The sequence below is a fragment of the Plecotus auritus genome (genome assembly GCF_963455305.1).
Source record: "Plecotus auritus genome assembly, chromosome: 7".
NCBI classification, from domain to species: domain Eukaryota; kingdom Metazoa; phylum Chordata; class Mammalia; order Chiroptera; family Vespertilionidae; genus Plecotus; species Plecotus auritus.
The window spans coordinates 14,576,539-14,589,021 of record NC_137774.1 but is presented as its reverse complement, the minus strand read 5'-3'; the positions used below and the strand labels follow the sequence as shown (position 1 = coordinate 14,589,021).

Here is a 12,483-nt window from a genome sequence, read left to right as displayed (position 1 = left end):
CCAATACTTAAATTCTCAAGTCACTACCCATGGTTCTCTCCAGGACGTTGCCAGGATTGACTTCCCTCGGGTTATCAACAAACTGAATTGGCTTATTCTAGAATAGCACTGTCCAATAGAAATACAATGTGAGTCATATATGTCACTTTCAATGTTCTAGTAGCCACATTTTTTTTAATGTAAAAAGAAGCAGGTGAAATTAATTTTAAAGTTTTATCTAACCCAATACATAAAAATATTTTCATTTTAATATGTAATCAATAAATTATTAATGAGAAATTTTACAGTCTTTTTTCCATACTAACTCTTCCAAATCCAATGTTTACTTTCATAGCTTATCTCAATTTAGACTAGCCACATTCTAAGTGTTCAATAGTCACATGTGGCTAGTGGCTGTCAAATTGGACAGCATAGTTCTAAATCTGGATTATGTTGCAAAATGAGTATTTTCAAAGGAATTATATAAAATTATCAATTTGCCCTAACCTGTTTGGCTCAGTGGATAGAGCGTCGGCCTGCAGACTGAAAGGTCCCAGGTTCGATTCCGGTCAAGGGCATGTACCTTGGTTGCGGGCACATCCCCAGTAGGAGGTGTGCAGGAGGCAACTGATCGATGTTTCTAACTCTCTATCCCTCTCCCTTCCTCTCTGTAAAAAAGCAATAAAATATATTAAAAAAATAAAAATAAAGAAGTAAAAAAATCAATTTATTAATAACAAGAACTGAGGAGGAAACCAAGGATCAGTGAGGTGAGGTTCCTGGCCCAAGGCCTTAAGTTGCTCAGTGGCAGTGCTTAAGAGCAGAGAGTCTGTGGTCAAGTGAGAATTATCTTCTCATAAGGTCGATGCGAAGATGACAAGAGATAACCATGGGAACTGATGGGCACGGTGCCCAGCTTATATCTACTACTCACACACCAAGAAACATCAGCTTCATCATCATGATGCTATTAACACTAACACCACCCAGAGAGAGGGGGTAAATGGGAAGAAGGCAGAGACCAGTTGGGGTCATCAACTGGGGAAACCCTGACGTGGAGACCTTTTTCCAGACCACCCCCAGAACAGCCTGAACCACTCACCGGACTGGTGGGTGAGGAAACCATGAGGCTCAGTCCAGCTCCGTCATCCACCGAGGGCCTCTGCTGGCCATCCCCTTGGCCGACTGCTCTCACAGGACTAGAAGGCTGCTGGTCTGAAGTGCTCCTCCAGGTGACAGCTTGGGCAGTGCCCAGATGCTGCAAGCCCAGGATGCCAGGTGCCAGGGAAAGCGGTTCCTGGTTGTGGCCACCATCTGCAGTCCCAGAGGCTGCTCGGGCAGGGAGGGGCTCTGCAGGCGCCTCAACGTGCAGGTGTGTGCTGGTGTCGAGGCAGAGGCCGTGGAGGGAGAGTGAGGCCTGTAGTGTGGGAATCTCCGTTTCTCGGTTCGGTCCGTTGGTTGGCACAGAGTTTACCTGGGCTTTGTTGAATTCAGACAACACCCTAGAAGTTTTTAAACAAAGAAACCTGTGTGACAGGTTGTCAGCTAGAATGCCCATGGCTACTGGGGCAGTGGTAAGAATGGAAAACTGCCATTTTGTGATTTAAGAAGCAACACTCTTTTTTTAAAAAAATCCTCACCTGAGGATATTTTTTCCATTGCTTTTCAGAGGGAATGGAAGGGAGCGAGTGCAGGGAAAAGAGAGAGAGAAATAGAGAGAGAGAGAGAGAGAGAGAGATTGACATCGAGTGGTTGCTACACGAACCTGAGACCTTTGGTGCCGGGCTGATAGACACTCAAATCACTGAGTCACACTGGCCAGGGTGAAACAACACTCTTCCTCACCCACTGCTCTCCTTCGACCACCAGCCTCCTCCTCTGACACTCACCACCACCCTTTCTCTGCAGCTGGCAAGTGAGTTGTGGAGCCCAGGATCACAGGTGAAAAGCTCACACAGCAGAGAAAAGGACTTGATGTGAACGGGAACTGACTGCCTTTGCCTGCTGCACAGGGTCCCTGTGGGCCTGTAGAGCCTGTAGAGTTTGCCCGGCCAAACAATTGGCTGGGAAGGCAGTCATTTCCCAAAGCCGACTGTGGCACAGCCCCACGAACAGAGCGTCTCAGAGCTGGGCTCCCCAACGGCACCCAGGCACCAGGACTCCAGCCCCTGGGACATGGACTTAGCTGAAGTGAGACTCACCTTGTTCCTGGAACAATATCTGGGAAGTGGGGTTGGGGTGAGGTGCAAGGGCTTGTCCACTTCAGAGCTGGATTGGCTATGGAGTCAGAGAAGGCTCCTGTTCCCAGAAATTGCTGCTGGGGGTCAGTGTACACAAGGTGTGCAAGTGTGCATACAAGTATACATGAGGTGCGCTCCTGCTCACTCCTTCCAACGGAACTGGCTCTTCCTGCCCCTAAATGGTGCTTTCGGGGCCAGAGGGAGCCAGTGTTACTGCCTTTGTGTACACACACACACACACACACACACACACACCAATGCACACATGCATGCAAAAACATACTTCGGGGCCTTCTGGAATGTGCACTGGCTAGTGGCTGCTCTGTCCTCCCTCTCCTGAGGTTTTTGGGAATCTAAGTTCCATTTCTGAAGTAAGTCTATTTGCTGGCTCCTCTTCTGCTGATGAACCCAGTTGAGTCCGTCATGGATAAATGCAGGTTCAGATGACAATAAACCTGTCTGGAGCCCAAGAGATTGCACACATCTGCCCTAATGGCTTCAACTGGGTCTAGAAGACACATCAAACTCTCCTTCATGTCGGATTTTGGAAAGTAAGATTTTAGAACTCAAATTTTTACCTTCTGGCTCAACTCTGCTCTTATCTACACAACACCATCTTAATCCAGAACAACAATTCAAGACATTCTAGTCAAGAATAGCTGACCAACCCATACATTCATGGGCAACTGATTTTCAACATAGGCGCCAAGACATTTTAATGGGGAAAGAATAGTCTTTTCAACAAATGATGTTGGGATAAGTAAATAGTTCCATTCAAAAGAACTAAGTTGGACTCCTATCACACCATGTTAAAAAATTAACTCAAAATGGACCAAAGACTTAAAGGTAAGAGCAAAAACCATAAAACTCTTAGAAGGAGACAGGTATAAATATTCATATCTTTGGGTCAGGCAATGGTTTCTTTTTTCTTTTCTTTTTTTTTAAATATGGAACGCTTCACGAATTTGCGTGTCATCCTTGCGCAGGGGCCATGCTAATCTTCTCTGTATCGTTCCAATTTTTTTAGTATATGTGCTGCTGAAGCGAGCACAGGCAATGGTTTCTTAGCTATGACATCTACTGCATAAGCAGCCAATAAAAAAATAGATAAATTGGACTTCATAAAAATAAAAACTTTTGTGCTTTCAAAGAATATTACCAAGTAAGTGAAAAGACAACCCAGAGAATAGGAAAAATATTTGCATATTTTATATGCAGATACTATCATATATCTGATAAAGTTCTAGTATCCTGAATATACTCTTTCTTGTTATCCTCACCTGAAGACATGTTTATTGATTTTTTAAAAAATATATTTTTATTGATTTCAGAGAGGAATGGAGAGGGAGATAGAAACATCAATGATGAGAGAGAATCATTGATTGGCTGCCTCCTGCACACCCACCCTGGGGATCAAGCCTGCAACCCAGGCACATGCCCCTAACCAGAATTGAACCTGGGACCCTTCAGTACGCAGGCCGATGCTCTATCCACTGAGCCAAACAAGCCAAGGCGATAGATTTTTTTTATCCTCACCTGAGGATATGTTTACTGATTTTTTTTTTTTTTTTTTATGAGAGAGAGAAAGAGATGAGAGAAAAACATTGATCAGTTGCCTCCCATATGTGCCCTGACCGGGGATCGAACCCACAACCTTTTGGTGTACAGGATGATGCTTCAACCAACTGAGTCACACTGGCCAGGGCTATATAGCATTCTTACAACTCAATAATAAAATGACAACCCAATTTAAGCATAGGCAAAGATATGAACAGACATTACTCCAAAGAAGACCTATACATAGCCAATAAGTGCATAAAAAGATGCTCAATATCATTAGACAGTAGTGAAGTACAAGTCAAAACTGCAATGAGACCTACTTTATGCCCACTAGAATGGCTATAATTAAAAAACTGTCCTTTAACTGATAAATAGCTAAACAAATTCAGTCACGATACATGCTGCAACATGGATGACCTTGAAAACATACTATGTGAAAGAAGTCACAAAAGGCCACGTATTATATGATTCCATTGACATGCAATGTCCAAAATAGGTAAATACATAGCTAATGGGTAAGGGGTTTCCTTACAGGGTGATAGAAGGGTTCTTGAACTAGATGTTGCACAACTCTGTGCATATACTAAAAATGACTGAACTGTATACTTTAAAATGGTGAATTTTATGGTTTGAATCATGTCTCATTAAACAAAAAGGTGACCTATCAGAGAAAGGTGTAAGTGTATTTGTAGAATAGTTATGGAAGACGCAGGTGGGTGCTGGTTCCTGCTCTATGGCCTCACTCTAAAAACAGAGTTAAAAGTCCAGGAGTGCAACCTGCAGGGAACAGGGATTGCTGAGTTCTGGAAGCAAAGGGCTAGTCTCCACTGGCAAAGGAGGAAGGAAGATTTGCTAACCAGTTGTATGTGTCCAAACCACTGTGACAGACTGGGCCACATTATGAAATGAACTAGGGAGACAGATTTTAGGATATGTTTTCCCATTGATTTTTTTAAAAATATATTTTTATTGATTTCGGAGAGGAAGGGAAGAGAGAGATAGAAACATCAATGATGAGAGAGAATCATTGATTGGCTGCCTCCTGCATGCCCCCTACTGGGGATCGAGTCTGCAACCCCGGGCATGTGCCCTTGACCGGAATAGAAAGCGAGACCCTTCAGTCTGCAGGCCGATGCTCTATCCACTGACCCAAACCGGCTAGGGCCCCATTGATTTTTAGAGAGTGGAAGGGAGCGGGAGAGACACAGAGAGAGAAACATCACGATGTGAGAGAGACACATTGATTTTGCCTCCTGAACATGCCCCAACCGGGCCTGAGATCAAGCCTGCAACCGAGGTACATGCCTTTGACCAGAATTGAACCCAGAACCCTTCAGTCTGCAGGCCGACACTTTATCTACTGAGCCAAACCAGGTAGGCAAGGGGGACAGATTTTTATATCCCCTGTAAAGTCCCAGCTCTTCATGGGCTCCTGGGAGGTAGAGTAGTGAGTGACTGATTGTGCAATAAATTCGAGCTTCCACCAAACCAAAACCAAGGTCAAGGTGAAATCAAGTTCACAGAGCCTCATCAGAATCAGTTCTGGTCTCAGGATCCAATGAGAATAAGAGATAGATACCTCAATTGGAAAAAGTGCAAGAATGAGATTTTGAAGAAAAGGCAAAAGAAAGAAAACTTTGAATAAAATGCAACATACAAATGATACAGCCCTGTTCGGGTAGGTCAGTTGTTGCTTAAAGCTTTGTCCTGATATACCAAGTCTGTGGATTCGATCCCCAGTCAGGGCACATAAAAGAATCAACCAATGAATGCATAAATAAGTGGAACAACAAAATCGATGTTTCTTGCTTTCTCTCTCTCTAAAAAAGAAAAAAAAAAGAACTGAAATTGTTAGTCTTTCCACTTCTCTCCGGTTCAGGGCAGTGGTTAACAAAAACATCTGTTCAAAAAATTTCTTTGCACATTCACTTAAAAACTTAAAAAACAATCTTAAAAAAGCACATTGTGTTATATGCACATGCATCTATGTGTGTATGTGTGACATAAATAAAAAGCATGGCATGGAGATTCTGGATGGCCACCTCGGAAAGAACCCCTGCCAATGGTTCTGAGCCTGTGGTTTCTTGCACAGAGGTGGGCCGCATGGTCTAAGAATCATTTCCCACAAAGACCTCATGATGACAGCGGATAAATGTTATTAACCAGTTATTCACAGCAGTGCTTATAGAGACAAGTAGTGGAACTCAGGTCATCAGTTCTCAGGAGTACTTAGCAGGAAATGACAGTAACACCACCTACTGGGCACTCACTGTGTGTCAGGCACCGCTCCAAGCACTGTCTTAACTCATTTCATCTTCCTGGCATCCCTTTGAAACATTCTTATCGCCATTTTACAGATGAGGACGTGAATGTCAGAAAGACTGAGTAGCTTGCCCAAGGTCAAAAAGCTGGTTAAGGAAGACTCAGGTCTGGCTCCTGAGTCCACGTTTTCAACCACTAGAATGTACACAGGCTTCTCTGTGATAATTATAATTCAGACTCAAAAAACACAAAAGAAGCAAACTGCAATTTGGTTTCAGTGAAATATTGTATCAATACATTTCATTTTGAATGTTAGTGTTTTGTACTTTTCTTGATGTTTAATTTGTAGAGTTTTTTAAAATTTGTTTTTATTGATTTCAGAGAGAGGACGAGAGAGAAACATCGATCGGTTGTCTCCCACACACACCCCAATCAGGGACTAAAGCCTCTTTAACGTGGGCATGTGCCTTGACCAGGAATCAAACTGGCAACTTTTTGGTGCACAAGATGCCGCTCAACTAACTGAGCCACTCTGGCTGGGCTATTTGTAGATGTTCTGATTTTACAACTTAAAGAGGTATATAAGCACAAGGTATTTATATGTAATTTTTAAGTTACTTTAAGTAATATAATAAAAATAGCTTAAGTGAACTCTCAACTGTTGGTGAGACTCTTTACCCTTGAAACACTCAAGAAATGCTAGGGTCTGTGGATGCTCAAAGACTCCAGCCCAGCTCTAAGAAGGCTGCATATGTGTTTGCACATCTGTGTGTTTAGTGTAGCTGGTTCTTCACACAAGTGTTGGTCTGTACATCCTGACCCTCTTGCCTTGAGCTAGTTTCCCATAATAACCACACAGGGTGGATGGCCACTGGCTCAATGACCTTCAGCTGGAATTTTCCAATCACAAGATTCATGAAAGATAAAGAAAAGACATGTGACAAAGAGAAGGCTGGCTGGTCTGTGGGAGGAGGGAGAGGCAACAAGTGACTGAGACATGTGAATAAGCCTACGCCATGCCACAGGCCCAGCCGTGTTGGGGCAGGGCCTGCTCCTTTCCAACATGTTCTGGCTAAATCCTTCCGTTTGACATTTGAAAATTCCATCTCACGCACTCAGTGCTCAGAAGCTCTTTCTGGTGCCTACCAGACATTCTTATGTGTGCAACTCACTAACAGGCATCTGATCTGATCCTCAACCAGCCCTCTGAGGCGACCTCCATTTTATTTATTTTATTTTTTAAAAAATATTTTTATTGATTTTAAGAGAGGAAGAGAGATATAGAAACATCAATGATGAGAGAGAATAATTGATTGGCTGCCTCCTGCACGCCCCCCCAGTGGGGATCGAGCCCGCAACCCGGGCATGTGCCCCTGACCAGAGTCGAACCCGGGACCCTACAATCTGCAGGCTGACGCTCTATCCACTGAGCCAAACCAGCTAGGGCCACGATCTCCATTTAAAGATGAAAAAACAGAACCTCAAAAAAAACCAGCAACTTGCCTGACATTACTGGGCTTGTAAGGGGTAGAACAGGGCTTGAAATGAGATCTGCTCCACGCCAGTCCGTACCACCAGCCCAAACTGGTACAATTCCCACACCAGGTGGTATCCCTGTAAAGACCTGAACCAAAGGTGGGAGGTGGCAGGGACAGCAGGAGTGAAAAAGAAGGTCCTAAACACAGGCTGATGGAACATGGATCCAACTGAAGAAAATGGTTAATAAAAAGGTTACCATTTGTTACCTATTAGATGAGCAAACATCCAAAAGTTTGATAATACTGTCTGTTGATAAGGCTAACAGAGTGTAAATAGGCAATATCTGTGCGATGACAAATTCATCTATCCTTTGACTCAGCAATTTTGCTTCTGGGAATTTACTGAGCAGAGATAACTGCAGAGAAATAAAAAACTACACATGCAAGGTTACTTATAAAACACTGAATTCCGATGTCTACTACATATAGGGCTTATTAAATAAACTAAGGTACTTTCAGACAATGAAAAAATATGCCAGAGGGGAAATAAAAAGAAACTCTGATATGAAAAGATCTCCTCCAAAACAAGGTGTATAATAGTGTATTTATACTAGCTTTTGTTAAAAGAGGTGGGAGAATAAGAAATACAACTTTAAAATCTGCATATGCATATTTGTTATAGATGTATTTAGAAACACTGGAAGACTAAGCAAGAAAATAATTATGGTTATAGGGGTGAGAAACACTTTTTAGGGTTTTTTTAACCATAAAAATAGACTATTATTCAAAAATTAATGTTAAAAAGCCTGAATGAAGAAGGCTCTGCTCTGGCCAGTGTGGCTCAGTTGGTTGAGCATTGTCCCATGCATCAAGAGGTCAAAGGTTCAATTCCCAGTCAGGACACATGCCCCATTTGCAGGCTTGATCCCCACTAGGCGGCATGCAAGAAGCAGCTGATCGATGTTTCTCATTGATGTTTCTCTCTCCCTCTCCCTTCCTCTCTCTAAAATCAATAAAAACAGCATGGCTGGTGTAGATGTTCTGATTTTACAACTTTAAGAGGTATATAAGCACAAGGTATTTATACGTAAGGTATGGTTCAGTGGTTGTGTGTTTACCTATGAACCAGGAGGTCATGGTTCAATTCCCGGTCAGGGTACATGCCAGGGTTGTGGGCTCAATCCCCAGTAGGGGCATGCAGCAGGCAACCAATCAATGATTCACCCTCATCATTGATATTGCTCTCACTCTCTCCCTCTCCCTACCTCTCTGAAATCAAGAAAAATACTTTTTAAATAAAATCAATAAAAACACATTAAAATGCCGAAACCGGTTTGGTTCAGTGGATAGAGCGTCGGCCTGCAGACTGAAAGGTCCCAGGTTCGATTCCGGTCAAGGGCATGTATCTTGGTTGCGGGCACATCCCCAGTAGGAGGTGTGCAGGAGGCAGCTGATCGATGTTTCTCTCTCATCGATGTTTCTAGCTCTCTATCCCTCTCCCTTCCTCTCTGTAAAATATCAATAAAATATATTAAAAAAAAAAACACCACATTAAAAAAAAAGAAGAAGGCTCTGCCCAGGTTCCCTTCTCTAGTCACTGTTGTCGCTCCACGTATTCCTTTCCCACACCTGGGCTTGGCCCACTTGTCCACCACCTCCTCCAGGCAGCATTCAGGTTTGTATCCTTTGGGAGGTCTTCTGGGAGGCCACAGAAGACCGTCCTTTTGCATCATGCTTTACAGTATTTTTTAGAAGTTGTAAACATAGCCTTGAACTATTAGTTTCCTTCTCTCCAGATGGTGTAAAATATTGTTGTCTTCTCTGAGTACCAGAGAGATGAAATAACGTGTCAAAGATCGCCCAGGAGCAGCACAATTCACCATAGCTAAGATTTGGAAACAGCCTAAGTGCCCATCAGCAGATGAGTGGACTAAAAAACTGTGGTACATCTACACAATGGAATACTACGCTGTGGTAAAAAAGAAGGAATTTTTACCATTTGCAACAGCATGGATGGAACTGGAGAGCATTATGCTAAGTGAAATAAGCCAGTCAGAGAAAGATAAATATCACATGATCTCACTCATCTTTGGAATATAATGAACAACATAAACTGATGAACAAAAAACAGATCCAGAGACAGAGAAGCATCGATCAGACCGTCAAACCTCAGAGGGAAGGTAGGGGAGGGCAGGGGTCAGGGGAAGAGATCAATCAAAGGACTTGTATGCATGCATATAAGCCTAACCAATGGACACAGACACCAGGGGGGTGAGGGCATGAGTGGAGGGGTGGGGGGGCAATAGAGGGGTAAGGACACATATGTTCCTTAATCAATAAAGGGGCGGGGGGGAGGTCGCCCAGGACAGAGCTGGATTGAACCAGCTCTGAGCGCTGTCTAAATCCATTTCCTCACTGCCCCCATTTGGCCTCCACTTACAGCTCCCAGCAACCTCAGTCCCTGAGGAAGAGAGATGTTCCCTTTGCCTTTCCTTATGCCCTAACAGAGTTCAGTGCGCGGTCACAGGCAATCACATGCTATAGGAAGGGAGGGAAAGAGGAAGGGAAAGAGGAAGAGAAGAAGGAAGGAAGCAGAGAGAGAGGGAAGGAATGGTACTCACTCGTGCAGTGACGGGTCTGAATCATCGGCATTTGCTGTCCCCAGGTCTGAGTCGTAGGACATGGCCTCCTCAGAGTGATCTGGACTCTTGGGGCCATTCTCTGGGAGTAGGAGGCTATCAGAGTTGAGGCTGCAGGACAGCTGGGACGAACTGGCCGTGTCCAGGCTGAGGGAGGAGGCAGTGAGCTGCCTGTGCCGTTGGATCTTATGGCCCGAGTGCTGGACTTCGATGTCCTCTGAGCCTGAGGAATGGGAGATGGAATCCAGAGACTCCTTCCGCTGTAGTTCTGTCCCCGAGGTAGTGACGGGGTCGAGCTCAGAGAACGGGCAGAGCCCAGAGAGGGCCAGCGGGGTGAGCGTCCACTCGTTCAGGATGGAGGACTTGTAGGAGAGTTCGAAGGACAAGGATGTCAGTCCCTGCAGGAAGCTGAGGAGGAACTCGCTCTCCTCGGGGTCTCGGAGCAGGGCGGAGGGCTGGTAGTACTCGCACAGGCGGGCTGGCTCCTGCAGCAGCAGCTTCAGGTAGCACTCCATCAGGCCGTCGTTGAGGGCCAGCCGCAGCCAGGCCCGACAGCGGCCCACGTCCGTGCTGACAAAGACCAGGTGCTCCAAGTCCGAGATGGTGTGCCTGGGAAGGGGGAGAACAGGATTATGTCAAGAAATGACTTTGAATCATGGACATGTCATTTTAAACACTGGTTGGCAAGAGCCAATACTAATGACACAGGGGAAAGACATGGTCCCTGTCCTCCGTCCAGGTAACTAGCTTTTAGGGGCGCACCTGTTGTTAGCAGAGCTGTGGTGGGAACTGGGTGATCATTTTCGGGTTGGAGTGAAAATAATGCCATAGAATGGGCAGTTTCTGAGCTGGGCCTTGTGGGATTTCAAGAGGGAAAGCTAGGGGGACCTCGTAGGCACATGAAACTAACAGAAGGCAAGGCATAAAAGGTAGGAAAGCCACAGACCTGTAACAGGAGTGGGGAGCACCGGCATTACAATGTGGGAAGGTGTGTGGGTGATTGGGTGGCAGAGCCGGGTAATGCAGGTTTTTGAGAATCCAACTGGTGAGGCAGAGTGGGGCAATGGTCCCCACACTTGGCTGTGCCCCAGAATCACCGGGGAACTTGGTCAGGGTACAGATTCTGGGGCCCCAACCGAGTGAACCAGACTCCAGGCTAGCATTTGGGAGCCTGTGGGCTATAGGTTTTTGCACAGGAAGGTGACTTGACCTCAGCTATGCAGACTTTAGGGCGGGTTGCTCTGGATAAGATCAGACCCAGGTATACCAAACTCAGTTCCTGAATGCCTCGATCTGATTAAATGCCCGCCTCTGACTACCACAGTCCCCTGCTCATGTCCCCTGCACAGGAAGACAGACCATGCTCTATAGGACGCAGTGACTGGCTCCGGTTCGCTTAAGCTCAGTAAATGTCAAGAGAGGACAGAATGATAAGGGGGACAATTAGAAAGCCACTGTCACCCAGGAGTGAGGTAAGAACCTGAGATAGGGCAGTGGCAGTAGGCATGGGAAGGAAGACTAGAGACTGACAAAGCACCATTGGGCTGAAGGTGGCATTTAATAGCCCTTAGAGGCACAGTGCCAGCTGCTTGCTCCAAAGCCCAGGCAGTTAGGGGCAGGGCCACAAAGACAAGTGTCTCAGAGCGAATATGAAGATGCTCTACTGCAGGGGTCCTCAAACTTTTTAAACGGGGGGCCAGTTCACTGTCCCTCAGACCATTGGAGGGCCGGACTATAGTTTAAAAAAAAAAACTAGGAACAAATTCCTATGCGCACTGTGGGCCCGGGACGAGTCGGCTGCTAAGCAGGACAGGCAGCGGCACCCGGCGGGCCGGATAAATGTCCTTGGCGGGCTGCATGTGGCCCGCGGGCCGTAGTTTGAGGACGCCTGCTCTCCTGGATTCCACTCTTTTACAAAAAAACTCCCTACACCATGTTATGAGTAAATACTTAGCACACAGATGTTCAAGCATTCTAAGGCGAGGTCAGCACCCTTCTGTGAAGGGCCAGGTAGTAAAGATTTTGGGCTTTGCAGGCCACACCACCTCTAATGCAGCCACCGAACTCTGCCAGGGTGAGGCCAAAAGACGGCGCCTGCTGGGGGTGACCAGCCCAGGGGCTCGAAGCAGTGCCAGGCTGCTGCCTGAGGAAGGAGGGGCTAAAGAGGCTTGGTCTGACAATATCCCCTACCTCAGCCACCCACGTTCTATCTAGACCAGCCGTGGGCAAACTACAGCCCGCGGGCCGGATCCGGCCCGTTCGGCTGTTCTATCCGGCCCACGGAGCCGAAAGAGCGGAGGGTTCTCTTGCTCTCCCCTCCGCTCC

At 45.8% G+C, this 12,483-nt stretch overlaps 1 protein-coding gene across 2 annotated transcripts in view; it reads right to left on the bottom strand.

The window, feature by feature from the left end:
• PLEKHM1 (pleckstrin homology and RUN domain containing M1) overlaps window positions 1–12,483 on the bottom strand; it is a 51,625-nt gene that overhangs the window by 25,174 nt on the left and 13,968 nt on the right. For both annotated transcript variants that reach the window (XM_080679478.1, XM_080679479.1), the window contains 2 exons: window positions 10,141–10,767; window positions 1,082–1,481 (listed from right to left, as the gene is read on the bottom strand). In XM_080679478.1, the coding sequence (XP_080535604.1) occupies window positions 1,082–1,481; window positions 10,141–10,767 (1,027 nt within the window). The remainder of the gene's footprint in view (window positions 1–1,081; window positions 1,482–10,140; window positions 10,768–12,483) is intronic.